Source organism: Diceros bicornis, chromosome 40 (genome assembly GCF_020826845.1).
Source record: "Diceros bicornis minor isolate mBicDic1 chromosome 40, mDicBic1.mat.cur, whole genome shotgun sequence".
Taxonomy (NCBI): domain Eukaryota; kingdom Metazoa; phylum Chordata; class Mammalia; order Perissodactyla; family Rhinocerotidae; genus Diceros; species Diceros bicornis.
The window spans coordinates 5,610,219-5,637,953 of NC_080779.1; the positions used below are offsets into that span (position 1 = coordinate 5,610,219).

Here is a 27,735-nt window from a genome sequence, read left to right on the forward strand (position 1 = left end):
TAAAAAAAGATATTATTCAAAATCAGTAAACTATTTCCTATATGAGCAAAACTTTGCACTTAATAAACAAAGATTTTATAGCTCACAGTTCACACTTTTAAGTTTCACTATTTTAAATTCTGAATACAAACAAAAACTCCAAGGAGTTATATAGAATGACAGAATCGATGAAACTCAAGTTCTGGTTCTTTGTCTTTACGATCTCGGTGCCATCAATTGTTTATTCTGACTCCACCACTGTTTGAACACAGGAATAGTCATATAAGAGGGGCACAAGTGTACCTGAAGTGAGCTTGAAGGATTCCGGACTGCTATGAACTTGCCCTGCTAAAGAAGCAAGCGTAACTGCACACGTGTCTGTCCGAGTTCTAGGGCAGCTGTATGCCTGGGGTTCTCTGAATTAACTTCCGTAGGAAGGTGAATAAGACATAGAACCAAACAGCAAAAAATTTACACTCTAAAATTACAACCTGTGGGGAATACAGACAACTTTTTTACATAATAAAAAGGTGCTAATTTGACGCTTTCATATATATGATTAAAACTTAGTAGTAACCAAGCAATTGTTTAGAATCTAAGCCAATAGAAGGTTCCTTTTTTTTCCCCCTGGGAGGAATATTTTATCACTGACATTGTTTAGAATTTTCAGAGGAAGGTGATAATAAAAATCAGTCAGAATTTTAGTTGGCTTAATGCACCCTCTTATTGCCTTTCCCCAGGTGAACTGCTCCTGCTGCCCTGAGCTTTGGAATGCCGCTAGTTGGGATTAAAAGTTGGGAATTTGTGATGTGAAATGTGCCTGCCTTCCTGAAGTCATTCATCATGCATTTACTTGCTCATTCAACAAGTAGTTACTGGACATATTATGTGCCAGGCACTGCACTAGGTACTGGGAGTAAACGGTTGAATAAGACATGGAACTGAACACAAAAGAATTTACCATCTAGAGGGGAAATAGACAAGTAAATTGACATATAAATATGGAGCAACAGGGCTACAGCTGGGGATAATGCAGGAAGACAGTAAAAAGGGCGCCAGCTTGGTTATGGGGGATCCCTGGAGGGCACGGACTTGAAGGAGAGACTCAGTTATCTCCAAGCCTGACAACCACACCTGCACTGACTTGTTGATGCTGCTCCCCTGTCTGCTATTTTCTGCTTTTACCAGGATACAACTTGTACTCCCAAAAGGCCACCCTTGAGTTTTCTGTTTCCTATACAACCTAGCACCATGACTCCTTGAATTAGGTTTTGGTCTTCTGGCATCTCCCTTCTGTGCCCTTCCCTTTTATCCTCCGCCACTAGGCAAGGCCCTCAGAACACGTGTCCTTGGGGCTGGCTGCACCAGAACTGCCCTCAAAGCATCCTGTCCTGTAATGGTCAGGACCTAGCACAGCTGGGGTTCCTTGAATGGCCAGGACAGACGTCAGAAATTTCATATTATTAATATAGATATAATCTAATATTTGCAAACTTATACTCAAGGTATTATTATATTACAGACTAGAAAACTAGGATGCACTTTCTAGAATAATAGAGGTTTAAAAAATCCTTGCAGTATTCGTCTTGTATTTTACTTAGTTTATTAATCCATCTTATTTCTTACTTTGGAAAGAATGATTGAGAAAATAAACATTAAACATGATCCTTTTTAAAAGTGAAGTTGGTACATACTGTTAATAATCACAGAGACAGTTGGAACCATAATCATACACATTTACAATATGCTCTCGGTGATTCTTTTGGCTGGGGCTGAAGGACTGAAGATAGCATCTGCATTCTTGTCATCCACATTTTTATCTACATTTTACTCAGAGTTCCATGCAGAAGTTTATTGAGGTTCCTTCCATCTTTTGTCTATAGATTTCATCAAATCTCTCATTCTGTGCCACAGTGAAGTGATTTTTCCAATCCCCCACAGTTCCTAGAAGAGGAAAGCCCAGACAGGAGTGTCACGCTCTGATTGAGAATTTTGGTGGCCTGAGTAAAGAATGGGGGTGACTGTCAACATGCCTGCCTTTACCCAACTTCCTCTTCAATGGATACCCATCCACCTGCAGCTCTGTGCTCTGAGAAGCAGCTGTATGGTGCTGTATGCAGGTGGATGGGCTCCTAAATTGGGTGGACAATTGATTCAAAGGAGCTGGTGACCTGGCCCCATCTGTGGTATAGTCACATGATGGACTGCTACACAGAAATGAAAAAGGATGAACTACTGACACACAGCCACATGGAGGAATCTCAAAACATTACATTGAACAAAAGACACCAGACACAAGAAAGTACATACTATATGATTTCATTTATATGAAGTCTAAGAACAGGCAAAATCAATCTATAGTGATAGAAATTAGAACAGTGGTTGTCTCTAGGGGTAGAGATTGACTGGAAAGGGGTATGAGAGGGAAGTTTCTGGGGTGATTAAAATTTTTGGTATCTTGATTGGGGTGCTGGTTATATGGGTGTATACATTTATCAAAACTTGAACTATACATTTAAGAGCTGTGCATTTTTGTATGTAAATGACATCCAAATAAAAAAGCCTTTTGGGAAAAATATGAATGAGATACCATTTTTTACCAAGTAGTATCTATTAAAATAATTTTAGAGCCAGCCCTGACGGCCTAGTGGTTAAAGTTTGGCGCTCACCGCTTTGGCAGCCCTGGTTTGCTTCCTGGTTGTGGAACCACTCCACCTGTCTGTCAGTTGCCATGCTGTGGTGGCAGCTCACATAGAAGAACTAGAACGACTTACAACTAGGATATACAACCATGTACTGGGGCTTTGGGGAGGGAAAAAAAATGAGGAAGATTGGCAACAGATATTAGCTCAGGGCAAATCTTCCTCTAAAAAAGAAAAAAAAAATTTTAAAAAGGGGAAATATTCTTTTTCCCGCCAATGCTTATTCCGGAAAATTGTGCAACAGAAATAAAAGCATCAGGACATAAGAACATATGCCCAAAGATGTTTACTGTAGCATTATTCATGAAGCCAAAAAAAATTGAAAACAACAATAAGTGTAATGTCTGTCACTAGGGGAATAGTTGAATAAATTATGATGTATCCATACTTTGGTACAACGTGAGACCACTAAAAATAGTGAGCTACATATCCGGCCCTGGAGGGATGTCTGATATTCTGGTGAGCAAAGGTATATAGTACGACCACATTTTGGGTTTTAGGGAGCTAGCTTTCGTCATAGTATATATCTTTGTTTGTTATGTGTAAGCTTGAGGGAAGGAGAGTGTACAGAAAGATGAGTATGTATGGTTCTGAAGAAGGGCTACTTGCCAAATCATTGCTATCAATTATCTGAAGAGAAAAGAAGTGGACTTGTTCGCTTTGTTTCAACAGTGTGGGATGCTGTTGTAGATTGGAAAATGCAACAATATAAATTCAATCACGTGTTAAAAAGAAGAAAAGCAGTTGCAAAGCAGTATGTACCCCATGGTTCCACTGTCGTGAAAAAGAAAAGTATGTGTTTGTAAAACAGAGAGGGAGGTGACTTCTGTACCATTGGTGGTTACTTCTGGGGAGCAGGGTTTTGGTGAAGACAACTTCTTTTATGCATAATTCTATATTGATCTAATTTTTTACAATGACATGTGTTACTTTTTAAACTAAAAAGTGATAAAGCTTTTTTTTTTTCCCTTAAAAAAATATTGGCTGGGCCAATTAGAATTCCTCTTTTGGGAATTGGAACTAAGAAATATTGAGAGAATGAGGCAGTTCTCAGCAGTAGTTGTAGTTAAAAACCATGATGTAGTGCAGGTGTGGGCCGTGATCAAGACCAAGTTATGAGCGGAAACTGAGTCAGTAGAAGCTATAAAGTAGGAAAAATGTATAATGGGGCAGAGAGACAGGAAGCTTGTCAGTGTAGAAAGGCACTTGTAGTAGATATGTGGAGAGCAGCTGAGTGCTGCCAGTGGAAGAGCCTTAGAGTCGAGAGCCGCAACCTCCTGCTGTTGAGGCCCTGACCCCTAGATCCAGGGATCCTCTGAGGTCTGGACCAATAATAGCTCCTGCTCTTAACTGTCTATGAGCCTACATTTCCCTTGCTTCTCCACGTGCATCCTCATAACAAGCCCCTTGTATTGGGGCTAGCTAGAGGGACTCTCTGCTCCTTGCAACCAAATACCCCAGAGAGCTCTCTTCTATAACAAGATTAAATCCCCAACCTTACTAGCAGCAGATACTATGAATAAATATTTATTATGACTAAATATTATGTCTAAATGTGTTGTCTTGAAATTGATAAAACCTAACATCTTCTTGCTAAGAGGCAGACAGTATGTTACTAGACAAACTGAATATTTGATTTAGACTTATGTTTATATAGTATTTGAGGCCCCACAAACCTTTTCTCATGAAAGGGGAAATGGACTGGTCCAGAATAGATTTGGGAACTGTAGAACGATTTGTCATGGGATTTTCTTTCATTTTCTCAAATGACGTCTCCTGGACAATTTTATGTAGCACTGTTTCACCCAAATTCTTTCCCATGAACTGCATCACCTTCTGAATTTCATGCTTTGGGTCCTGTGGTGAAGGTAACATTACATTGGACTAGAAGAAGGTATCAGAAGGACACACTTAAATTCTTCAGGATATCCTTCCCAGAAGCACAGCCCTGAAAGTGGTTCTTCTGAAGGGCTTTTACTCACCCTCTTTATGTCTTCGTAGAAGAGGAAGAGAATCTGGTATCTGTCTTTTATCTCCCACCATCCTTTCACATGATCATACCAGGAACCCCAAGCCACTGTAACAGAGACAGGAAACAGGATAGTCTATATAGGGATCATACAAAATCTTCCGATAGTCAGGAATTTTATTTACCTGAAGTGCGTTGGAGAGAAAGAAAAACAAATTCTGGATAAGGTATAACCTAAGAGTCCTGATCTGTTTGATTTGGAGGGTAATGTGGAATGAGACAGCGTTGGGATAATTTATCCTAAATGCTACCTAAAGTGGCTTCATATTAATTATGCAGAATCACATATGCCCTCTTGTTGGGACAGGGATACTCTTTGGAATGAGGGTGACTCTACAGGTCAGGTGATTGAGAATAAAGGCTTTCAAATCAGGTGAGAGATGTTTGCTAGGGCTGTGGGTATTCACTGTGAGAGTAACCAGACTGCTCCTCCCTGTCGCAGTCTGTGGTAAGACACACCTTAGCAGGCACACAACATTCTAGGGAGTCAAAATGTTATGTGTGATGGGTGAGCGTAGCTAGAGTGGGAATGCAAAAGTGTGAAGGATTATCCTTTACCTTTTCCATTGATGAAGGTTTCAAAATACTCTTCCCAAGTACCAGGGTCAGGAAGCATTTGATTCATCCTTTGGAAATGGTAGTAGGAAACCATACAGTCTTTGGCATTTCGAGCTACATAAAGGAACTTTGGGGTAAGAAGAGAGGTGGGTGAAAGATGGTATAAAAAGTGGACTCGCACACAATTCACTTAGGTTGGGCCATCCTGAGGGTGACTGCATACACCCAGCTCAGCTCTCCTGTGCAGGCAATTCCACTTGGCCTTGTGACCTCTCTCTCTTCTGGCTGTCCCTGCGTCTCTGCCAATTATGCTGTGTATTCCTAACTCACTCCTATGAAGTAGCCTGACTCGTTGCCCCCATGGTGTCAGAGTCCCATATTTTTCTAGAAACTATGACTTACCATCAGACTAAGAAACTTCACATGCCTGCTAATGATCCTCCTAACACCTTCCTCTTAGTTTCCTGGAGAAGCAGGACAGCTTCATGATTGAGAGTTTGGGCCATGGAGAGAGAAAATAGCTATTTTTTTTTCCTGGCCTCATCAACTCTGTTATTTTCATCTCTAATCACTTCAACTCTTCCCCTACAAAGCATCCTGTTTGGTTTCATTTTGACGACAACCCTGTATCCTTCTACCCTCCCAGTCTTTCACTGTAACCAAATTTGACCTTTTATCTCATTGTGACTTCTAGGTACTCAGCTCACATTCGAACAGCATCAATCTCAAAGTGGCCTCATTGAGAAGTCATCTTAGATCCACGAGTAGCTATTTTAATGTTGTGCTGATTTTTTACCCTAAAATGGTGCTTCTCAGTTGGGAATGATTTTGCCCACTAAGGGACAGACATTTGGTAACGTCTGGAGATATTTTTGGTTGTCACAATTGGGGGTGACAGTGCTACTGGCATCTGATAAGTAGAGGCCAGGGATGCTGCTCAACATTCTACAATGCACAGGGCAGTCCCCCACCCCATCCCCAAGAAAGAATTATCTGGCTCAAAATGTCAATAGTGCTCTATTAACCATGTCTTTTATTTTCTGTATTCTGATCCTTTGACATCTTGGGATCTTTTTGACGCTGGATGGACTGCCCCTCCTAGGGTTAGCCAATTCCTAGAGAGAGTAAACAACTCACCCTGAAGCTCACTTTTCACATGCAAACCAATCAATCCAGAGCCCACACCTCAAACACGACCCTTACTGGGCTCTCACACTCTGGGCCACTATCTACCTGCTCTAATCACTCCAGGGCCAGGACCAGATGACAATCTCGATGCCCCAGAACCCACTGAAGTCATTCAAACTACCCAATCCTAAACCTGCTTACCTGCCTCAACCATTCTTTCCCTCAAAATCCACAATAAAGGCTCTTGCCCACGTTTTACCCTTGCTCCCTCTGCCCGACCCTGGTGCTTCCCCCGTGGGGATTTAAAAAAATCCACCTGAATTCTTAAGTTTTTTAACTTCTGGTTGGCTTTCATTTCATTGCTGCTTGATAATCATTTTATTAATCTCTTCTTTGCTTCCTCTCATATATCTCATTTCCAACCACAAGACTCTCTTCTTCCTCCCCCCCCCTTTTTTTTAATTGGGGTAACATTGGTTTATAACACTGTATAAATTTCAGGTGTACATCATTATACTTCTATTTCTGCATAGATTACATTGTGTTCACCACCCAAATACTAATTACAACCCATCACCACACACATGTGCCTAATCATCCCCTGTCGCCCCTTCCCCTCTGGTAACCACCAATCCAATCTCTGTCTCTATGCGTTTGTTTGTTGTTTTTATCTTCTACTTGTGAGTGAGATCATATGGTATTTGACCTTCTCCCTCTGACTTATTTCTCTTAGCATAATACCCTCAATGTCCATCCACGTTGTCACAAATGGCTGGATTTCATCATTTCTTATGGCTGAGTAGTATTCCCTTGTGTATATATACCACATCTTCTTTATCCATTCATCCCTTGATGGGCAGTTAGGTTAATTCTAAGTCTTGGCTATTGTGAATAATGCTGCAATGAACTCAGGGGTGCTTGTATCTTTACGCATTTGTGTTTTCGTGGACTTAGATAAATACCCAGCAGTGGAATAGCTGGACCATCTGAATTTTTTGAGGAATCTCCATATTGTTTTCCATAGTGGCTGCACCAGTTTGCACTCCCACCAGCACTGTATGAGAGTTCCTTTCTCTCCACATCCTCTCCAACACTTGTTGTCTCCTGTGTTGTTAATTATAGCCATTCTGAGGGGAGTGAGGTGATATCTCATTGTAGTTTTGATTTGCATTTCCCTGATTGTTAATGATATTGAACACTTCATGTGCCTGTTGGCCATCTGTATATTTTCTTTAGAGAAATGTGTGTTCAGATCTTTTGCCTATTTTTTAATTGGGTTGTTAGTTTTTTTGTTATTGAAATGGATGAGTTCTTTATATATTTTGGATATTAATCCCTTATCAGATATATGGTTGCAAATATCTTCTCCCAATTTTTAGGTTGTCTTTTCGTTTTGTTGATGGTTTCCTTTGCTGTGCAGAAGCTTTTTAGTTTGATGTAGAGCCCCATTTGTTTACTTTTTCTATTGTTTCTCTTGCTGGGTCAGACATGGTGCTTGAAAATATGCAGCTAAGACCAATGTCAAAAAGCATACTGCCTATGTTTTCTTCTAGAAGTTGTATGGTTTCAGGTCTCACATTCAAGTCCTTAATCTGTTTTGAGTTAATTTTTGTGTGTGGTGTAAGGTAATGGTCTACTTTCATTCTTTTGCATGTGGCTGTCCAGTTTTCCCAACATCATTTGTTGAAGAGACTTTCTCCATTGTATCTTCTTGGCTCCCTTGTCGAAAATTAGCTGTCCATAGATGTGTGGGTTTATTTCTGGGCTTTTGATTCTGTTCCATTGATCTGAGTGTCTCTTTTTGTGCCAATACTATGCTGTTTTGGTAACTATAGCTTTGCAGTATATTTTGAAATCGGGGAGTGTGATACCTCTAGCTTTGTTCTTTTTTCTCAGAATTCCTTTTTCTATTTGGGGCCTTTTTTTGTTCCATATAAATTTTAGGATTCTTTGCCCTGTTTCTGTGAAAAATGTTGTTGGAACTTTGATAGGGATTGCATCGAATCTATAGATTGCTTTAGGAAGTTTGGACATTTTAACTGTGATAATACTTCCAATCCAAGAGCACAGAATATTTTTCCATTTCTTGGTGTTTTCTTCAATATCTTTCAATGATGTTTTATAGTTTTCAGTGTACAGAGCTTTCACCTCTTTGGTTAAGTTTATTCCTAGGTATTTTATTTTGTTTTTTGCAATTGTGAATGGGATTGTATTCTTAATTTCTCTTTCTGCTACTTCATTGTTTGTATACAAAAACACAACTCATTTTTGTATGTTGATTTTGTATCCTGCAACTTGACCATATCCGTTTATTATTTCTAAAAGTATTTTGGTGGATTCTTTAGGGTTTTCTATATATAAAATCATGTCATCGGCAAATATAGACAGTTTCACTTCTTCCTTTCCAGTTTGGATCCCTTTTATTTATCATTCTTGCCTGATGGCTCTGGCTAGGACTTTCCATACTATGTTAAATAGGAGTGGTGAGAGTGGGCATCCTTGTCTGGTTCCTGTTCTTAGAGGGATAGCTTTCAGTTTTTCACCATTGGGGATGATATTAGCTGTGCGTTTGTCATATATGGCCTTTATTATGTTGAGGTACTTTCCTTCCATACCCACTTATTCAGATTTTTTATCATAAATGGATACTGTACCTTGTCAAATGCTTTCTCGGCATCTATTGAGATGATCATGTGATTTTTAGTCTTCGTTTTGTTAATGTGGTGTATCACATTGATTGATTTGCAGATGTTGAACCATCCTTGCATCCCTGGAATAAATCCCACTTGATCATGGTGTATGATCTTTTTAATGTATTGTATTCAATTTGCTAGTATTTTGTTGAGGATTTTTGCATCAATGTTCATCAGTGATATTGGCCTGTAATTTTCTTTTTTTGTGTTGTCCTTGTCTGGTTTTGGTATCAGACAAGGCTTCGGAGAATGAGTTAGGAAGCTTCCCCTCCTCTTCAATTTTTTGGAAGAGTTTGAGAAGGATAGGTATTAAGTCTTCTTTGAATGTTTGGTCGAATTCACCAGGGAAGCCATCTGGTCCTGGACTTTAATTTTTTGGGGAGGTTTTTGATTATTGTTTCAATATCCTTACCAGTGATTGGTCTATTCAAATTCTCTATTTCTTCTTGATTCAGTTTTGGAAGGTTGTATGATTCTAAGAATTTATCCATTTCTTCCAGATTGTCCAATTTGTTGGCATATAGCTTTTCATAGTATTCTCTTAGAATCTTTTGTATTTCTGAGGTGTCCATTGTAATTTCTCCTCCTTCATTTCTGATTGTATTCATTTGAGCCTTTTCTCTTTTTTCTTCGTGAGTCCAGCTAAAGGTTTGTCAATTTTGTTTATTTTTCAAAGAACCAGCTCTTTGTTTCATTGATATTTCTATTAGTCGCTATTTCATTTATTTCTGCTCTGATTTTTATTTCCTCCTTCTACTGATTTTGGGCTTTGTTTCTCCTTCTTTTTTTAGTTCCTTTAGGTACACTGTTAGATTGTTTATTTGGTATTTTTGTTGTTTGTTGAGGTAGGCCTGTATTGCTGTAAACTTCCTTCTTAGAACTGCTTTTGCTGTATCCCATAAATTTCGGCATGTCATATTTTCATTTTGATTTGTCTCCAGGTACTTTTTGATTTCTCCTTTGATTTTTTCATTAACTCAATCATTGTTCAGTAGCATTTTGTTTAATCTCCACCTATTTGTGGCTTTTCTGATTTTCTTCCTATAGTTGATTTCTAGTTTCATACCATTGTAGTCAGAAAAGATGCTTGGTATTATTTCAGTCTTCTTAAATTTATAGAGACTTGTTTTGTGGCCTAATATGTGGTCAATCCTGTAGAATGTTCCATGTGCATTTGAAAAGAATGTGTATTGTTTGGTTTTTGGATGGAATGTTCTGTATATATCTATTAAGTCCATCATTTAATGTGTCACTTTAAGGCCAATGCCTCCTTATCGATCTTCTGTTTGGATCATCTATCCATTGATGTAAGTCCCCTGTTATTATTGTGTTACTGTCTATTTCTCCTTTTATGTCTATTAATAATTGCTTCATATATTTAAGTGCTTCTATGTTGGGTTCGTGGATATTTACAAGTGTTGTATCCTCTTGTTGGATTGTTCCCTTTGCCCCTCTTTGTCAATTGTTACAGTTTTTGTTTTAAAGTCTATTTTGTCTGATATGAGTATTGCTACCCCAGCTTTCTTTTCATTGCCATTTGTATGGAGTATCTTTTTCCATTCCTTCACTTTCAGTTTGTGAGTGTCTTTATGTCTGAAGTGTGTCTCTTGTATGCAGCATGTATATGGGTCTTGTTCTTTTTTATCTGATCAACCACTGTATGTCTTTTGATTGTAGCATTTAGTCCACTGACTTTTAAAGTAGCTATTGATAAGTATGTGCTTATTGCCATTCTTTTCCTTTTTTCCTGGGTGTTCTAGTGGGTCTTCTCTCTTCCTTTCTTCTTCTCTGGCTCTCCTCCCTTGTGGTTTGATGGCTTTCTTTAGTATTATGTTTGGGTTCCCTTCTCTTAATTTTTTTTGTGTATTTATTATCGGTTTCTGGTTTGTGATTACCATGACGTTCATATATAATCACTTATGTATATAGCAATCTATAACAAGTTGATGGTCTCTTAATTTTAACCTCTTGCTAAAAGCTCTACTCATTTATTCCCCTCTTCCCACATTTTATGTTTTTGATATCATATTTAACCTCTTTTATTTTTGTGTATCCCTTAACCTCTTATTATGGAAATAGATAATTTTAGTACTTTTGTCTTTTGACCTGCATACTAGCTTTATAGGTGGTTGATCCACTACATTTACTGTGTATTTGCCTTTACCAGTGATATTTTTTCTTTGATAATTTTTCATTCCTATTTGTGATGTTTTCTTTTCCACTTAAAGAAGTCCCTTTAACATTTTTTGTAAGGCCTCTTTAGTGGTAATAAACTCCTTTAGTTTTCACTTGTCTGGGAAAATCTTTATCTCTCCTTCCATTCTGAATGATAACATTTCGAGTAGAGTATTCTTGGCTGCAGGTTTTTTCCTTTCAGCGCTTTGAATATATCATGCCACTCCCTTCTAGCCTGTAAGGTTTCTGCTGAGAAGTTAGCTGATAGCCTTATGGGATTTCCTTTGTGTGTAGCTTGTTGCCTTTCTCTTGCAGCTTTTAGGATTCTCTCTTTATCTTTAATTCTTGACATTTTAATTATAATGTGTCTTAGTGTGGGCCTCTTTGGGGTCATCTTTTTTGGTGCTCTCTGTGTTTCCCGTACTTGGATGTCTGATTCCTTCCTTAGGTTAGGAAAATTTTCAGCTATTATTTCTTCAAATAGGTTCTCTGCCCCTTTGTCTCTCTCTTCTCCTTCTGGGACACCTATAACACAGATGTTAGTGAGCTGATGTTGTCCCAGAGGTCCCTTAGACTGTACTTGTTCTCTTTAATTCTTTTTTCTTTTAACTGTTCAGCTTGGGTGATTTCCTCTAGTCTTTCGTCCAGGTCACTGAACCATTCTTCTGTATCATCTACACTGCTTTTAAGTCCCTCTAGTAAATTTTTTGTTTCCATTATTGTATTCTTCATTTCTGATTGGTCGTTTTTTGTATTTCCCAATTCTTTGTTAAAGTTCTCACTGAGTTCACCATTCTTCTCCCAAGATCAGTGAGCATCCTTATGACTGTTAATTTGTACTCTATCAGGTAGATTGTTTATCCTGTTTCATTTAGTTCTTTTTCTGAGGATTTGTCCTGTTCCCTTATTTGGAACATATTCCTCTGTCTCCTCATTTTGCTTCTTTCTCTGTGCTTATGTCTATGTATTAGGTAGATCAGCTACGTGTCCCGGTCTTGGAAAGGTGGCCTTATGTAAGTGATGCCTTATGAGGCCCAGCAGTGTGCTTCCCTCTCTGTCACCAGTTCCAAATGTTCCAGGAGTGTCCCTTCTGTGGGATACATATGTCCTTTTCTTGTGGCAGGGTTGCTCTTGCTGCAGGTGCCCAGGGAGGCTAGGCTGTCCTCCTGGCTGGCTGGTTGTAATGCTTGACTGTGTGTGGCTGCTATGGTCCCTTCAGTCACTTTATTGGGTATAGGGAGCCCCAGTACTGTTGGCTTCAATGTCTAATAGCACATTCCTGCTGCAGTTTCTGTTACATGAATAGGACCTCAGCATGGCTGGTTGGTAGGCTCAGGGGCTCCCAATTGCTGTGGGCCTCCAGCCTGCAAGGCTGTTGTTGGCTCTTTCAGGAGTGCAGCTGGCTGGGGCCAGCCTCAGGTGTGGCAGCACACAATTGTTTCAGGCATTGGAAGGTGGGGCCAATCCCCTCTGTGGCTGTTTGAGGAGCACGAGTCTGTCTCAGCTGACAAGTCCCACTGCCCCCAGGGCCACACACACATTCAACACAGTCCTGCCCCGTGCGCATGCCATGATCCACTGAAGTGGACCCACTAGCCCTGCTGCCAAGGCCCCGCACACTCTGCCAACACAGGCCTGCCCCTTGCGCATGCCCTGCCCCACAGAAGCGGACCCACTCACCCTGCTCCAGAGGTCCCACATACTCCACCTATGCAGTCCCACAAGTTGCCAGAGGGCTTGTTCTTGGGTGGGGCCATTCCCTAGTGCAGGCTGCCTGCCCTGGCTGAGCTGGATTAAATTGGTGCTCTAGTGGGTGGGGCAGACTCCTGTGCTAACAGACGAGGGGAAGGACTCCAATGGTGTCTGTCAGTGTCTGTGTTAGCACACCAGTACTAGGTCACAATGGCTGCTGCCAATGTCTCAGTCCCTTGGGACGTGGTCCCAGTCTGGGGAGACCTCTCACCAAGGTGTGCCCAGAGCCTGTCAAGTGAGTCTCTTTTCACCAAGAGACCATGCACCTTTCTTTCTGGTGATTTTAGGTTGCTTTCTGAAATGGCTGAATTTGTGTGTCGGCCCTTTAAGAGCTGGCTTCTTTCCCTTGTGTCCAATAGTCTTTCCGGAGGTATTCCTTGCTGTTGTTAATAGCCAGTGAGGCCAGATATTATGACACTTGTTCTGGTTGTGCTGAGTCCAAAAGCTGCTTATTGTGACAAATCTCTCTTGCTCAGATCCCCCACTCCTCCAGGGAATGCTTCATACCTTAGGATTGCTCCTGGCTAGCCGTGAGGCACCATGGCTAGACCGTGGCTTTTTACTCTCCAGAAAGGAATTTCTGCCTCTTTCACCTCAGTCAGCACTGTCCCTTGCGGTGGGAGTTCTTTTTATCCAGTTTTCAGTTCTCTCTCAGGAGTAATTGTTCCAGGAGTAGTTGTAAATTTGTTGTGTCCATGGGAGGAGGTGTGTTCAGAGTCCTCCTACACTGCCATCTTCACAGCAATCCCCCATGGCTACACATTCTTAAGGGTGCTGAGAGCTCAGATCAAGACAGAGAGATTTCTTTGGTCTGCTATGGCATCTTCCACCCACTAATTGAAGATGAAGCCCTTGAGCAGTCCCAGCTTCAACTTCTCACTTTTCTGGTTCCTTCTGCTCTAGACATTGACCCTGCCCCAGTGCAGCCATTAAAACTCAACTTGCTGCATTATCCAGGTCATCATATCGCCCCAGGACAACTACAGACTCAATTCACCTCTCTGAGGTTCAGTTCTCTCTTCATTTTTGAACTTAGGAATTTTCCTTACTTTATCTTGATCTCAGTTATGCATTTAAAAGGAAACTTGTTATATCATATGCAGCTTTCCTAGGTGTTTTATACAAGAGAATTTCAATATATCTAGTCTGTCATAATCCTGGATATAGAAGTTCTTGTTCCGTTATCCAGCTTTACTGAAAGGATTCATGTCATTGATGTCAGTCCTCTTAACTGTGCTACTGTCTCCCAGAAATACATCTTTCTTAGCCCATCTTTCCCTTCATTCCCACCTCTGAGAAAATAGTGCCCCACTTTCTTACAAGCCTGGCTGACAGCTCAGTTTGTACCCTTGACTGCACTCACTCCACAGCCACTCTTTCATTGTTCATTCAGCAAGCATGTTTTTAATATCTTCTATGTGCCAGGAACTGATTGATTAGGCACTGGGGTGCAGAATAAATAAAGTCTCAGAATAAATAAAACTCGGAGCCTAGAGTCTACTACAGGCTGAGGCCAAGTGCCCTCCTCAAGAACACTGGTCCATCTATTTACCATTTTAAATAATCTTCAGGGTTTTTTCTCTCACTCTTCCCTCCTTGCTCTATTATATGAGTCTTCCCACTGCCAACAACCTTAAGTCACCACTCTCTCCCCTTCTTTCACAGCCAGACTTACTGAAATAGCAGTGGACACTCATTGCCTCCCCCATGTCTCTAGTTCTCTCCAAAAATTCAACATGGCTTTTGCTTTCATGTCTTGTCTGAAACCGTTCAGGTGTATATCCTGCTGAGTGTAGAACTTTACATTTGTCTCCCATTGCTGATAAACTCTCAATACTTCAGAAAGAATGGAGATGTAAAAACGATGATGGGTGTTCTGAGTTGGGACCTGGAAGGTTGCTCTCAGGAGACTTACTCTCCCTCCTGTCCCAGGAAGGTGTTGCTGACTCACCTTGCAGTTGTTTTCCCAGAAAGATGGAGGCAACAGCTGAGTGGGAAGGTGAGTCCTCAGTATCCGTGGAGAGGGCATTATGTTGGCTTTTTCCACACCTTTAAAGTAAGTCAGGAGGAAATGTCCGCGTAATACAAGTATTGCATGGGGAACATATATTCCAGGCTGTGTCCAGAATGTTCCATCACCTACCTATTTTCTCTTTGTCTCTTGATTTTCTTTTGTGATTTCCTAATGGGATTATAGCTATTACTTTCACTTTTGTAGACTCATACAGCTTGAGAGCTTGGAAGGGAACTGAGAGTTAATTTCCTCTATCACTTTAAGGATCAGGTGAGGGACATGAGAATAGACAAGTGAGGTCTTATTGAGGCAGAGCCAGACAGGACCAGAGCACAGACCTCTCTCATCTGCCATCCAGTGCCCATTCATCTGTGCCTGCAGCAGGCTGCCTATGTACCTGGCCTGCATGCCAGTCACTGGTTTCATCTTTAAAAACATATATACTTGATGGCATGTGAGTCATGATTTCTCCTCTCTCCTTAAAAACATTTGCTGGGCACTTGCTCTGTGCAATCATTGTGTTAAACTGAGCTTAGGGAAAAAGGTAACAAAGATAAAGAAGACACAGTCCTTCTTTCTAAGAAGTTTCCATTCTAGTGTAGGAATCAGAGGCTTATGCAAATAACTCCAGGGAGTGACAGAATTAGTGCTGAGAAATAAAATAGCTCCAAGGTCTGGAATGAATTGATGCTGTTAGGTGACACTGTTGAATTCCTCTGCATGAAGGATCAGGAAGGCTGGCTAAATGGAGGAGGTTATTTCTAAAAACTGGAAAAAAACTGACAATAAAGTAGCATTTTATTTTAAATGTGCATCAACCGGTTATGCTCTGAAGCAAGCTTCCACCTCTCTGGTCCTCTGAGCACCAAGCTGAGTTTACCGAGGGGCTGGGCCCTCTCTAGTTAGTGCCTGGTTTTCCAAAGATGAGGGTGGAGTAGAAAGGGACCTGTGGAGAAGATGCCTCTCCATACCCCTGCCAGTCATTCTGGGTGTACCGTTGCCATATGTGACTTTTAAAGAGCTGGATCCCAGGGAATGTTACCCGGAGTGCAAACTGCCCTCTCTCTGCTGTAAATTGTGCTTGTGGTCTATCTGAAGATTGTGGGATTGGTTATTTTTCTGGGCCTGCAGAGGAGGAAGAATCTCTGCCAGATCCCAGTAAAGAAGATGAAGACAAAGCCCTTCACCCTGGGAAAGACTAAGTCTGGAGCTGAAGTTCTCATTACTGTTAAAAACAAGACAACAGGCCCCAAATGGAGTCACTTATGCTAAGCCCCACATGACCAAACTGAGGCTTAATATTTAAGTTAATTACAGTTTGGCTGTCTCAGAAATGGAATCTCAAACTAGTCAATCAGCAATTACCTGGTCAGCACCAGTGAGGTCATCTGCCTGATAGACCTGCCATCCCCTAAAGGGCAATGACCTAGCCACAACCAATCCACTTTTTGCTAGTATAGCTTCCTTGTCTCCACTCCCTTCTGCCTATTAAAGTCTTTCATTTTGTACAGCTCCTCAGAGCTCCTTTCTATATGCTAGATGGGAAGCTGCCTGACTCATGACTTGTTGAATAAAGCCAATAAGATCTTCAAAATTTATGAGGTCGAATTTTGTTTCTTAATAATTATGGTGGCAGTGATGGGATTCAAGGGAAACTTCTGGTGGCTTTAGGAACAACAAGAAACACAGGCACGGGTACCTTCACACCCTTTGAGTTCTCTGTCTTTCTTGTTGTTTCCAAGGGCCATGGGTAAATTCCTCCTGGTTCTGAGCTCTACTCTCTTTGCATCTAGCTCCCAATCTAATTGGCCTTCTAGTCCAGGGCAGGGCAGCTTGAGCTAGCAGATGGTTCCACCTGGAACCCAAGACCCTCGGTTCAGTCTGCAATTCCCCATTTGATTGAAAACTCCAGCCCTTGGTTCAGTCTCCATATTCCACATGGGAACTTCTAGTGGTTTACTCTGCAGTTCCTCACTTGACTGGGATTCTAGTCTGCAGTCTCCTTTTGTTGGGATCTGCTGTTTCAGTCCTTTCCCCAGTCCTCACTTCCACATTGGGAATTCCTGGTGGTGTGCACGAGGCCTTGTCTTGGTCAGAAACTGTTGGTTTCTGTTAATGTGCACATGAAGTAAAGGCTATTGCTAATGGGAATCTCTGAAGCCACAGCCATAAAATTGGTAAGCACGAGTTGAGCACTTAGAAGCTATTAGAGCGCGTACCACCTAACTCTATGACTCCTGTGTTAGGATAAGTTGGTCACAGAACAGGTTAGATTGACACAGGGTCACCTGCCAACCTCAAGAAAATTTCCATGCAATGAAGTATGCCATAAAACACCACACAATCCCCAACCCAGAGGCACATCCTTTTAGGTATTAATTTGGCTCTGAGAGACCCAAGGCTTAGCTAAAGATATCAGATCCTTAAGTACCAAAGAATTGAGCACACCACCTTCCAGCACACTTGCTTATTTTATGTCTAAGAACTGTGGTCCTAGAAGCCGTACGTATCTTAAAAATGGCAAAATCTTATTAAGATAACCTAGATTACAATGGCCATTATGGGGAATGTTCCAATTAGACAAGATCGTTCACTTAAGAAGTGCACTTGAAAACAAGGGTTCCCAAATCAAAGAAACAGAATGAGATACCTATTTTAATAGGTATACAGAAGCTTCCAAAAAGCTTTAAGATTGCAAAACAGCCTCATTGAAAGATTTGTTGCAAAAGGCTAATGAAAAATTAAAGACACAAGAAGTACCTACAACAAAAGACAATAAGACTGACGTGACTCCTACTTCTCCCCTCTCTCCTTCTACTAATCCTCTATCTGAATTACTTTTCTACTCTGAAGAGACTATTAAACAGTTACCTTGTAAAAGAAGACCACTGAGGCTGCAGGCAATCCTCTTCAGGTATCTTTCACTTCTTGGTCAAAGACCAAACTAAGGGCCATAGTTAAAGGATTTCCTAAACCGCGGGAGGATCCTCATAGTTTTCTGAAGAATTTAGAGTCCTTATTGGAGCCTATGACTCCAGGCTGCCAGATCTTTCTCAGCTCATGCACATGCTGGTAGGACCTGGTGAAGCCTCAAAATGGATGCAGGAAGCTGAATGACGTAATCCTGAGGATGCTATTTGAGATCCTCAATCTTCAACATAGTTCCCTTATGGACCAGAAAAATCTCACAAAACAGTAACCAATCTTTTAAAGTTATTCCTAGAGTCTTCCTCGCCCACACTGATTGCTCTATTATTCAAGCACACAAACAACACGAAGATGACTCTGTGGCAGACTGTAAAGCTCTCTGGAAGCCCTCTTCCTGTGGTATTGCGGGCTCCACGCAATGAATGATATTACCCCACTTGCTCCAGCGGCCTTATTTGCAAATGACTTATCTCCTGAGATTAGTGGGTTAATTAAGAAGCAGAAAATAGGATGGGAGGCCAGGAGTTTGAACTTGTGACCATAGCGGAGCACTTTGAAAGGACGTTGGAACAAAACCATAAACAAAAGTCTGCCAGTTATTGGCCTACAGCTGCAACAGCTCCAAGGCCAGAGACATAAAACAACACTGGGCCTCCCCACCCCACCCTCCTAGGGGTCCATCATCAAAACACTGTCTCATTTGTAAACAACTAGGACACCAGAAAAAAGATTGTCCTCAAAGGTTTTGTGCAAATCCTTCAATATCGACTCGAGTGCCCCATACCTACCTTCAAAGGAGAGCCCGCATATGGGCCCCGCCCAGGGTTGACAGGACTCTGAGAGATTTTCTGGTAAACTGCTACCAGTTATTCCCTCAAATTGCCAAAGGGAAACTAAAATTAAAATTAATGGAAAACTTTGACAAATTCTGGTAGATACCAGAGGTACACTCTCCACTTTAAACCCCACTCAGAGTCTGCAGATGGGATCCTGGAAAAACTGGCAGAAGCCAGCTAAGGGTGATAATTATTACCAGAGTCAGCTCTCCCAGATCTCTGTCTGTAGTACTCAGTAGAGAGAGGAAAATAAAATTTCATGTTGTCCCTTCCTTTCCAAATCCAAGCCAATTGGTTATTGAACCTTTCTCTCCTAGGAATAGCTATTGCCTTCTTGCTCATTCCATTTTATGTCCTGAGAGCTTGACTTGGACATCTGCCTGCCGGAAGCATGCAGGTTTTTGGTTCTTGCACGTGCAGGCAGCACAACTGTCAGGTTGGGGGCACAAAAATATGCAGGACAGAAATGAGGGTTGCACCCCACTTGTGGCTAGGTGAAGCTGGACAGAAGTAAGGGTTGCACCCCATTTGTGGCTGGGTCCTACCATTGCCAGCTCTCAGGGAAACTGTCTAAGTCTTTCTTTCTTTATTTTAGCTAGCTTTGGGAGTGGACCTGGACCTTGGGAGGGTAGTATCCTTTGCACCCCCCTTGGGGATGCCTCTTGTATCCAAAGGGGGTTGTTCAGTACTGCCAGAAATATTTACTGTTTGTCCTGGTTGAAATTTAACAAGATATTTGAATGGAATTTTTAAGTAGCTCTGTGGTCAGAAGTTGGCCATAGTGGAAGCTGATATTCAGAACCTGATAGGAACTTTTTTAAGGCCTTCTCTAAGCTAAATGTACCCAGAGGGAAAGAAAAACATTCCAAAGACAAAGCTCTAAACGTAGAACATAGGAATCCTTTTGATTTCTACCTTAGTTGAAGATCTTCTCCCTGACATAAAGAAGCAAATTGAGGCTAATGTAGTTGGATGGGCAGTTCAGCTCCTTGATATCATTTAGGCTGCAACCCAATTCTTTGAGGAATTAAAAGCAACTGTCCTTGTCTTACAAATCTTTGCAAAATCAGAAATTCAGCTCTAGAAACAATTCAAAGCCCACCTATCCTTTTTACCAATCCCAGAACCTCACCTATTCATCTCAAAAGTCTTGTAGGTATTGTGAAAATTCCGGCTTTAGGAAACAAGAGTCCTTCCTGGAGAAAATTGTATTCTTTCCCTGTGCCTTTGAGATGTAAATGTCCTACCTGGTCTTCTCCAGGAACTCTCATTTAGGCCTTCGAAATGCAAATATCAGGGAGGTATTTCCCATCAGGAGGCTAAAAAAGAGGAAAACTATTTTGGAAACTAGGTGAATAAAAAAAAAATCTTAAGTGTCTTCTCCACAAATATTAGCAAAAGCTTTAGCCATATAAGCAGGTAACTTTAACTTATTCCACCTGCTGGAAACACAATTTGGATCCAACTTCTTTTCTAACTAGTGAGTTTTGTATTATTGTACCTGGTTCATGGCTAAAATTTTAGATGGACGCTATAAGGTCTCTGTGTCTGCATGTTTATGTGTCTATACATGTATATTGTAGAATTTTCTACCTCTGGATGGTATTGCCAAAATTAATTTGTAAAAGAGCTCTATTGGGTTGGTTTGAAGACAAATGCTTATATGGATTGGGTATCCAAAACTCTCAGAAATGTAGAAACTAACCCAAATATTTTTTCCAAGTTCATATGATCTAGGATTAATCTTTAGTAAATAAAAGCTAGTTTAAGTTTGTTGGTTTAACTAAAATAGTTGTGTCATTAGAGTTATCAGCATTAAATATAATACTTTTAGTCTACCTAGTCTTACTGAAGGTCAAATAAGTTCATGTTACCTCTTGAAATATTTGTTAGCAAGAAAAATAGCTTGGGATGATGGCTGACTTTGTCTAATGTCTCATGAAGTTTTCATGTGTAGTCTAAACATAATTGTTAAGAACAAGTGATTTAAATAGATGTAAGTGAGATAAGAGTTTGTAGGTGGACTTTTCAGCAATAGTTATGTTTTATGGTATGTCTACTTAAAAAATGGTTTCCAAAATCTTTTTGGCTACTTGAAACTTTAGAATTTTGGTAAGTTAAATGATGGATAGTCTGGTTAGGAATGACTATGAATGAGGCTATGATAGGAACTTCTCCTTAACTCTTGAAGATATTGCAGAATCCACTACTAAAGCAATAGCTGCCTAACAAAATTCCTTGACTCTCTGGCTGAAATTGTTCTTGATAACAGGATAGCCCTCGATCATCTTTTAGCAGAGCAAGGAGGTGTGCGTGCAACGGCCAACGCCACTTGCTCCACCTGGATTAACACTTCTGGGGAAGTCAAAACTCAGCTACATAAAATCACTGAACAAGCCTCTTGGCTTAAGAAAGTGACTCCTTCCGTGGGATCTTTCTTTGACTTATATGATTTCGATTGGTTTGGGTCTTTGGGAGTATGGCTCCAAAGTACACTTCAGATGTTGTGAATCATCCTGCTTATAATAATCATAGTAGTCTCCCTGGTGCACTGTATTCTCTCAAAGCTTTAAGTGCATATTCACAGCTGCTAATCACCAAGCAAATGATCTCCCTAAAACTAGAATGTCAGAGAAGGGATGAAGAGGACGACCAACTTAAAGAAGGTGAACCCAAAGTCGTAACCTGTGAATACCATAGGGATTCAGCAGAAAACATTATGACCTGTGAATACCACACAGAGGATCAGCAGAAACTGTGAGAACTTCAGAGCAGTAGCTGGGAGAAGCGCTAATGCCTTAAATTTTGATCACATCTCTCACTTAGGCTGAAAGTCTGATCAAAAGGGAGGAATTGTTAAAAGACAAGACAACAGGCTCAAAATGGAGGCACTTATGCTAATCAGAAATTACCTGGTCAGTGCTAAGAGGTCATCTGCCTGCTAGACCTGCCATCCCCTAAAGGAAAGTGACCTTACTGCAACCAATCCACTTTTTCCTAGTATAGCTTCCTTGTCTCCACTCCCTTCTGCCTATTAAAGTCTTTCATTTTGTACAGCTCCTCAGAGTCTCTTTCTATCTGCTAGATGATACGCTGCCCGATACATGAATTGTTGAATAAAGCCAATAGGATCTTTAAAACTTACTTAGCTGAATTTTGTTTTTTAACATTACCAAAACCTTGAAATATAAGTGTCCCCAGTGCCTTCAAATTGTTGCTGCTTTTGAGCAGCTCAGATCATGTGGCTTTTCTGCTTGGAAGCCACGGATCATCTCTAATACTTGCAGCAGCTTTTCACACTGCTCCTCAAGCTGTGTGTGTGCATGTGGGGGGCGGGGGTGGTTGTATGTGTGGGAAGGTGGTAGTGAGGCAATACGCTTCATTCTGTTCATCTTTGATTTTATATGTTGGGAATCTCCAATAATTTTTTAGAATTGTGGTAAAATACACATAACATAAAATTTGCCATCTTAACCCTTTTTACGTGTACAGTTCAGTAGTGTTAAGTACTTTCACATTGTTTTACAACCAATCTCCAGATTCTTTTTATCTTTTCAAAACTGAACTCTGTCTTGTTAAACACTAACTTCCCATTCCTACCTACCCCCATCCCCAGCAACCACCACTCTACTTTCTGTTTCTATGAATTTGACAACTCTAGATACCTCATTTAAGGGAATCATACAGTCTTTGTCTTTCTGTGACTGACTTATTTCACTCAGCATAATGTCCTCAAGGTTCTTCCATGTTGTAGCATGTGTCAGAATTTCCTTCCTTTTTAAGACTGGATGATATTCCACTGTTTGTATAAAGCACCTTTTACTTATCCGTTCATTCATTCATGAATATTTGTGTTGCTTTCACCTTTTGGCTGTTGTGAATAATGCTGCTATGAACATGGGTGTACAAACATCTCATTGAGTCCCTGTTTTTAATTCTTTGGGGTATACTCAGAGGTGGAATTGCTGGATCATATGGCCCCAAGAATTTTTTTTAATGAAAAAGCATCCTGCCACTGAAAAGAAAAATTGGAAACCCATTGACCTATAAAGTCCATATTCCTTAGCAAGACCTGTAAAACTGTCCTGCCTCTAATCCCTTTCCTGAGCTTCCACTTCATCTCCCACTCACACTTTGTCCTTCAGAACTATGTACACTCATCCTGATGCTCCAGGCCCCTTGTCCTTCCTCTTTTCTACATCTCTATGCACCTGGTTTGTCCCACTCACTCTTTAAGAGTCTATCCAGACACTTCGACTGTGGCGATATGGTGGCCTGGACATTATGAAGATCTTTCCTGTTATAAAACACCTGCAAATTCTGATTAAAACACCACAAACATCAATATATAACTGGGCTTACAAGAAAATAAGGGGACTCTTGGGGTCCAAAATGAAGAGGTAGCTGCAAGATAGAGAGGTGAGAAGAGGAAAGAAGAAGAGAGAAGAGAAAAGAAAGGCTGTTATGACAGCTGCCTTGAGCATGTTTGCTCACCTGGGAAGCCCAGTTGTCAGGTTCAATGACCCCTATGTAGGAAGGAGGCTGGTAGGCTTAGGCTTTCCTCCTCCTGAATGCAGCCCTCCTGGAAGGCTTGGCCCAGCTACAACTTCAAACTTCTCTGCCAAAGAACCCTTACAGTAAAGAGAGGTTCTGTGGATTTGGAGCTTTACATAAAGCATTCCATCAGTGTATTCTTTTACAAATTCAGGTAAATTATACATTTTCTCCTTCTCTCTCTCTCTGTCTCCCATCAGTGCTCCAGAAAAGCTAGTTGGATTGTCTCATTCCTCTGGCACACTGCCACAATTGCTCAGCCTCTGGGTTGAGAGGCACAGGGTGAGAATGTCCATGCTCAGGCTGCAAAGTCCATTCCCAAACCCATGCTGCAGAAGAAGGGGGCAATTGGAGTCACTTTTGGCTTTCATCACCTGCACAAGGAGCTTGTGGTCTGGCAGGAGAATTGGAAAGATACTCAACAACAATAATAGCAGCCTATCATTTCAGGTATCACCTTTTCCAGAAATTGGTCTTTGGTCACATTCGTCTCACCCTGCCAACAGCATCCCATGCTAACCTCTACCCAACATAGTCACTTCTTGTCATTATGTGGTCTGCATTTGTCTCTTCCGTGGGACCATGCATTTATTGAGGGCAAGTGGAGGTGTGCTGTCTTATGTGCAGCACAGGGCCTATAGTATAAAGGTTAAACTAAGGGAGTCATTCTTAGGTTTTACCCATATATGGTTCATACACACTCACACACACACACATGGGTCTTTTCAAATTCTTCCCAGTCCTATTCTCATTAGGTCCCAGATGCAATGCCTTTGTCATTGAACAGCTCTATAGCTAGGAATTGATGGGAAGGTGGAAGGTGGCCTGGGAGGGAGACTGACCATGCAGGGCACAAGCTCCTATAGCATCCAGCAGTGTCTGCTCACTCCAGAACTCTCTGAGGGTGGTTGGTATACTTGACCAACACCCATAAATCTATTTCAGCAACCACTTTCCTCTCCTAATGGTACTCCTTACCTCTGCTGACGGGGATTATCTACTCTGAAATAAAACCACCGCACAGCTGAGTCTCTACCTAACATCTCTCCATGACTGGAAAGACCATAAAGCCAATAACTGTTTGTTACCTCTTTGGACACAGGGCACCTTGCTTCATGAAGAACTGTCCTCGTTTCTATATGACATGACATTCTTGGCTATTGATTGGCATCCTTTCTTGAAGTTCTACAGCTGCTGGCATTGACTTGAGAGAAGCTCTATCCTGCTTCTTATGCTGACTTAGTGATTGGACACTCTGCTTCCCACTGCCAAGAATACCTAATTAGAAATCATGCTTAGGCTTTTTTTCTTCTCCTTAATCTCCTAAATGGTCAGAGGTAAGACAATAGTGGCAGAAGGAGAATGTAGAAGTGAGATAAAAAACTGGGCTTGGATGACCCAGGGAACACATGGGATTGTGGGGCAAGGGATTCAGCCTGAGGAGGTGGTCAGGAATACCTGACCACTTAAATGGCATCTACTCTGTGCCAGGTACTGTTGTAAGATTTTTACAGATGTTAACTCATTTAATCCTCACAATAACTCTTTGAGGTAGGCACTAATTATACTGACATTTTGCAGCTGAGGAAACCGTAATACAGAAAGGGTAAGTAACTTGCTAAAGGTCATGGAGTGAGTGGTGGCATCAGGATTTAAACCCTGGTCATCCTTAACCATTGTACCATTCTGCTGCTCCAAGGATCAGAAGACCAGACACAAACAAAAATGGAAGGCCCTGATGACACATGGAGTATAACCACAGTTGGGCAAGCAGAGGGTAGCCTGTGTGTGAGGTCAGAGCCCCACAGATAGTTCAGAGCAAGGGCCAGACCAGGCACTGGATTGCAAAGCTAGCGGTCAACCAAATAGACAGGAACTGAGGGCCAGAGGAGCCAGAGGGACTGGGCAGATAGGACTATAGGAAAATCAAGATGCCCCAAGGATATTCTAACACACTCTTGTGCAGGTTATAGGTGTCTTATGTGCATCAAATCAGGAACTTTTCTATCTCAAGGTATTTGCAGAGATGTAACAGATCTCTGTAAACAATTATTCCCAGTTCAGTCTTCAATACTAAAGTTGCATTGACTATGTTTTTATAGCTCTAGCTACCTGTGTTTTCAATTTTCTGTTACACTGATCTATGCAATGCTGAAACTTAGGGAAGAAGGCCTTCCTCCTATCCTTGTTTGGCAAAATACTTCCAGTAGCTCCCAGGTACCTGGAATGGCTTCCTTTGTCTTCTGGTTGTCTTTCTGAGCTTCATTTTTGTGTGTGTGTGAAGAGAAAAATTTCTAGGTTGAGTATTATCCAAAAAAAAAGACTTCTCTACTGAACTGAAGTAGTTGGCTCCGAATGCATTGTTTGGTCAATTATCAGGCACTCCCCTGGCTACACCTGGCTTTTATAGGAGTGGTGTAAGGAGAGAAGAAGGTGTGAATTGTGCATAAACAGTTTTCTGCCTTCTCTGTGTGTTCTACAGTAGCAATGGCCAGAAGGGAAGAATCCTTCTTACTTGGTGACTCACTTTTGGCAAGTACTTTTAGATAATATGTACAAAGAAGAGGAGAGGAAGAAAAGAAGATGAAACATATGGTGTTAGAAATGAGAGAGAGAGAGAGAGAAAGGAAGAGAGTGAGAGAGAGAAAAAAGAAAGATGAGAAAGGAGAGAGAAAAAGAAAAGAGATGAAGAAACAGAAGAGAGAGTAGAAGACAGAGGCAGGACAGAGAGAGGCAGAAAAAGACAGGAGAGCAACCAAGATGTTCTTTAGTAGGTGGATGGATAAATAAACTGTGTACATCCAGACAATAGAATAGAGTTCAGTGCCAAAAAGATGTGAGCTATCAAACCATGAAAAGACATGGAGGAACTTTAAATACATATGACTAAAGTGAAAGAAGCCAATCTGAAAAGACTACCTACTATTTGATTCCAACTATACGACATTACGGAAAAGGCACAACTATGGAGACAGTAAAAAGATCAGTGGTTGCTAGGGAGTGAGGGCAAGGGGAAAGATGAATAGGCAGAGCACAGAGAGTTTTTAGGGCAGTGAAAATACTCTATATGATACTGTAATGATGGATACATGTCATTATACATTTGTCCAAACCCATAGAATGTATAACACCAAGAGTGAACCCTAATGTAAACTACAGACTTTGGGTGATGATGATCTGTCAAGAGTAGGCTCATCAATTGTAACAAGTGTACCACTCTGGGAAGGGAGGATATTGATAATGGGGGATGCTATGCATGTGTGGGGGCAGGGAAATCTCTGTACCTCCCTCTCAATTTTGTTGTAAACCTAACTCTTCTCTAAAAAAATAAGGTCTAAAGAAAGAAAGAAAGAAAGAAAGAAAGAAAGAAAGAAAAAGAAAGAAAGAAAGAAAGGAGACAGGGCAGTGAGGGAGGAGCCCTTACCAGAGGTTTGGGATGGCCGAGCCCACTCAATGAAAGGATGGCGATGTTGAATGATGGCTCGCTGACATTTCTCCACATCCCCATTCTGTTCAATCATGTCCACAATTTCCTGAATCCACGTTGTCCCTGAGGCCCGGATGGAAAGGGTGAGAAGCAGACACTGGTTAGACAATCTGCCCTAAGTGTCCTGGGTAAATGAAGGGGACATGGAGACTGACTGGTGTTTGGTTCAACCTCCCCTCAGGTCAGAATCCTATTAGCCATGACAGATGGACGTCTGTGTGGGAGAGAGCCACTGAATCTCTGTGGAGAGAGGAGCAGCACAGGCAAAGCCTCATGATGCTCTCACCCTAGAGCGGTCCACAGCAGAGCACAGCATGCTGATCCTCTAAAGCCATGAAGATTGACCCCCAGTTAACTCAGGATACTGGGTTTAAACTTAGGATACTGCACATCCTGAGAGCAAGTACTGTCAGAACAATACGAAGGAGAAGATTTCCTTGATAAGAGCAACATCCTATCAAGGGGAATTCTAACTGATGTGAGCAGCCCCTGCTGACTCAGCAGGCTGAGGTCTTGCTGTCCCCCTTCCCCTACAATCACCTGATTTAGGGTAGGTACAGATGAGGAGATCATCTGGCTTGGCCTCAAAGTTCTGGATCTCGCTCCAGTTGTCCACAGTTGCAGCCTGTAGGAGGAGCCCCTCCACCTCTCTCAGTTGTAGCTGTCTCCCCAACTCCATGGTCAGGGCCATACTGTCTTGGGATGGGAGAGAGAATCACTATGGGCAGAGAATAGAGGAGATTTTATTTTACTTGTGATAAAATACACATAACATAACCACATAATGGTTACCATTTTAACCATTTTTAAGTACACAGTTCAGTGGCCATAAGTATATTCTCATTGTTTTTCTACCACCAGGACCACCATCCATCTCCAGAATTTTTTATCATCACAAAT

The 27,735-nt window shown here is 41.3% G+C and overlaps 1 protein-coding gene across 1 annotated transcript; it reads right to left on the reverse strand.

Moving 5' to 3' along the window:
• Window positions 1–1,594: 1,594 nt before the first annotated feature.
• On the reverse strand, window positions 1,595–27,526 carry LOC131399990 (sulfotransferase 1C2). Its single transcript, XM_058534653.1, has 7 exons — window positions 27,376–27,526; window positions 26,773–26,898; window positions 14,968–15,065; window positions 5,269–5,395; window positions 4,664–4,758; window positions 4,358–4,538; window positions 1,595–1,923 (listed from the first exon to the last, which is right to left on the reverse strand). Exons 1-7 carry the CDS (start codon window positions 27,524–27,526, stop codon window positions 1,811–1,813), a joined length of 891 nt encoding a protein of 296 aa, XP_058390636.1. The 3' UTR covers window positions 1,595–1,810.
• Window positions 27,527–27,735: the final 209 nt, after the last annotated feature.

What these genes read in the sequence shown, in the direction of transcription:
- LOC131399990 (XM_058534653.1), bottom strand. Translation starts at nt 27,526, where the DNA reads ATGGCCCTGACCATGGAGTTGGGGAGACAGCTACAACTGAGAGAGGTG. An exon ending in AACCTTCATCAATGGAAAAG is followed by an intron (nt 4,759 to 5,268) that starts GTAAAGGATAAT and finishes TCTCTGTTACAG; the next exon opens with TGGCTTGGGGTTCCTGGTAT. An exon ending in TCTACGAAGACATAAAGAGG is followed by an intron (nt 4,539 to 4,663) that starts GTGAGTAAAAGC and finishes CCTTCACCACAG; the next exon opens with GACCCAAAGCATGAAATTCA.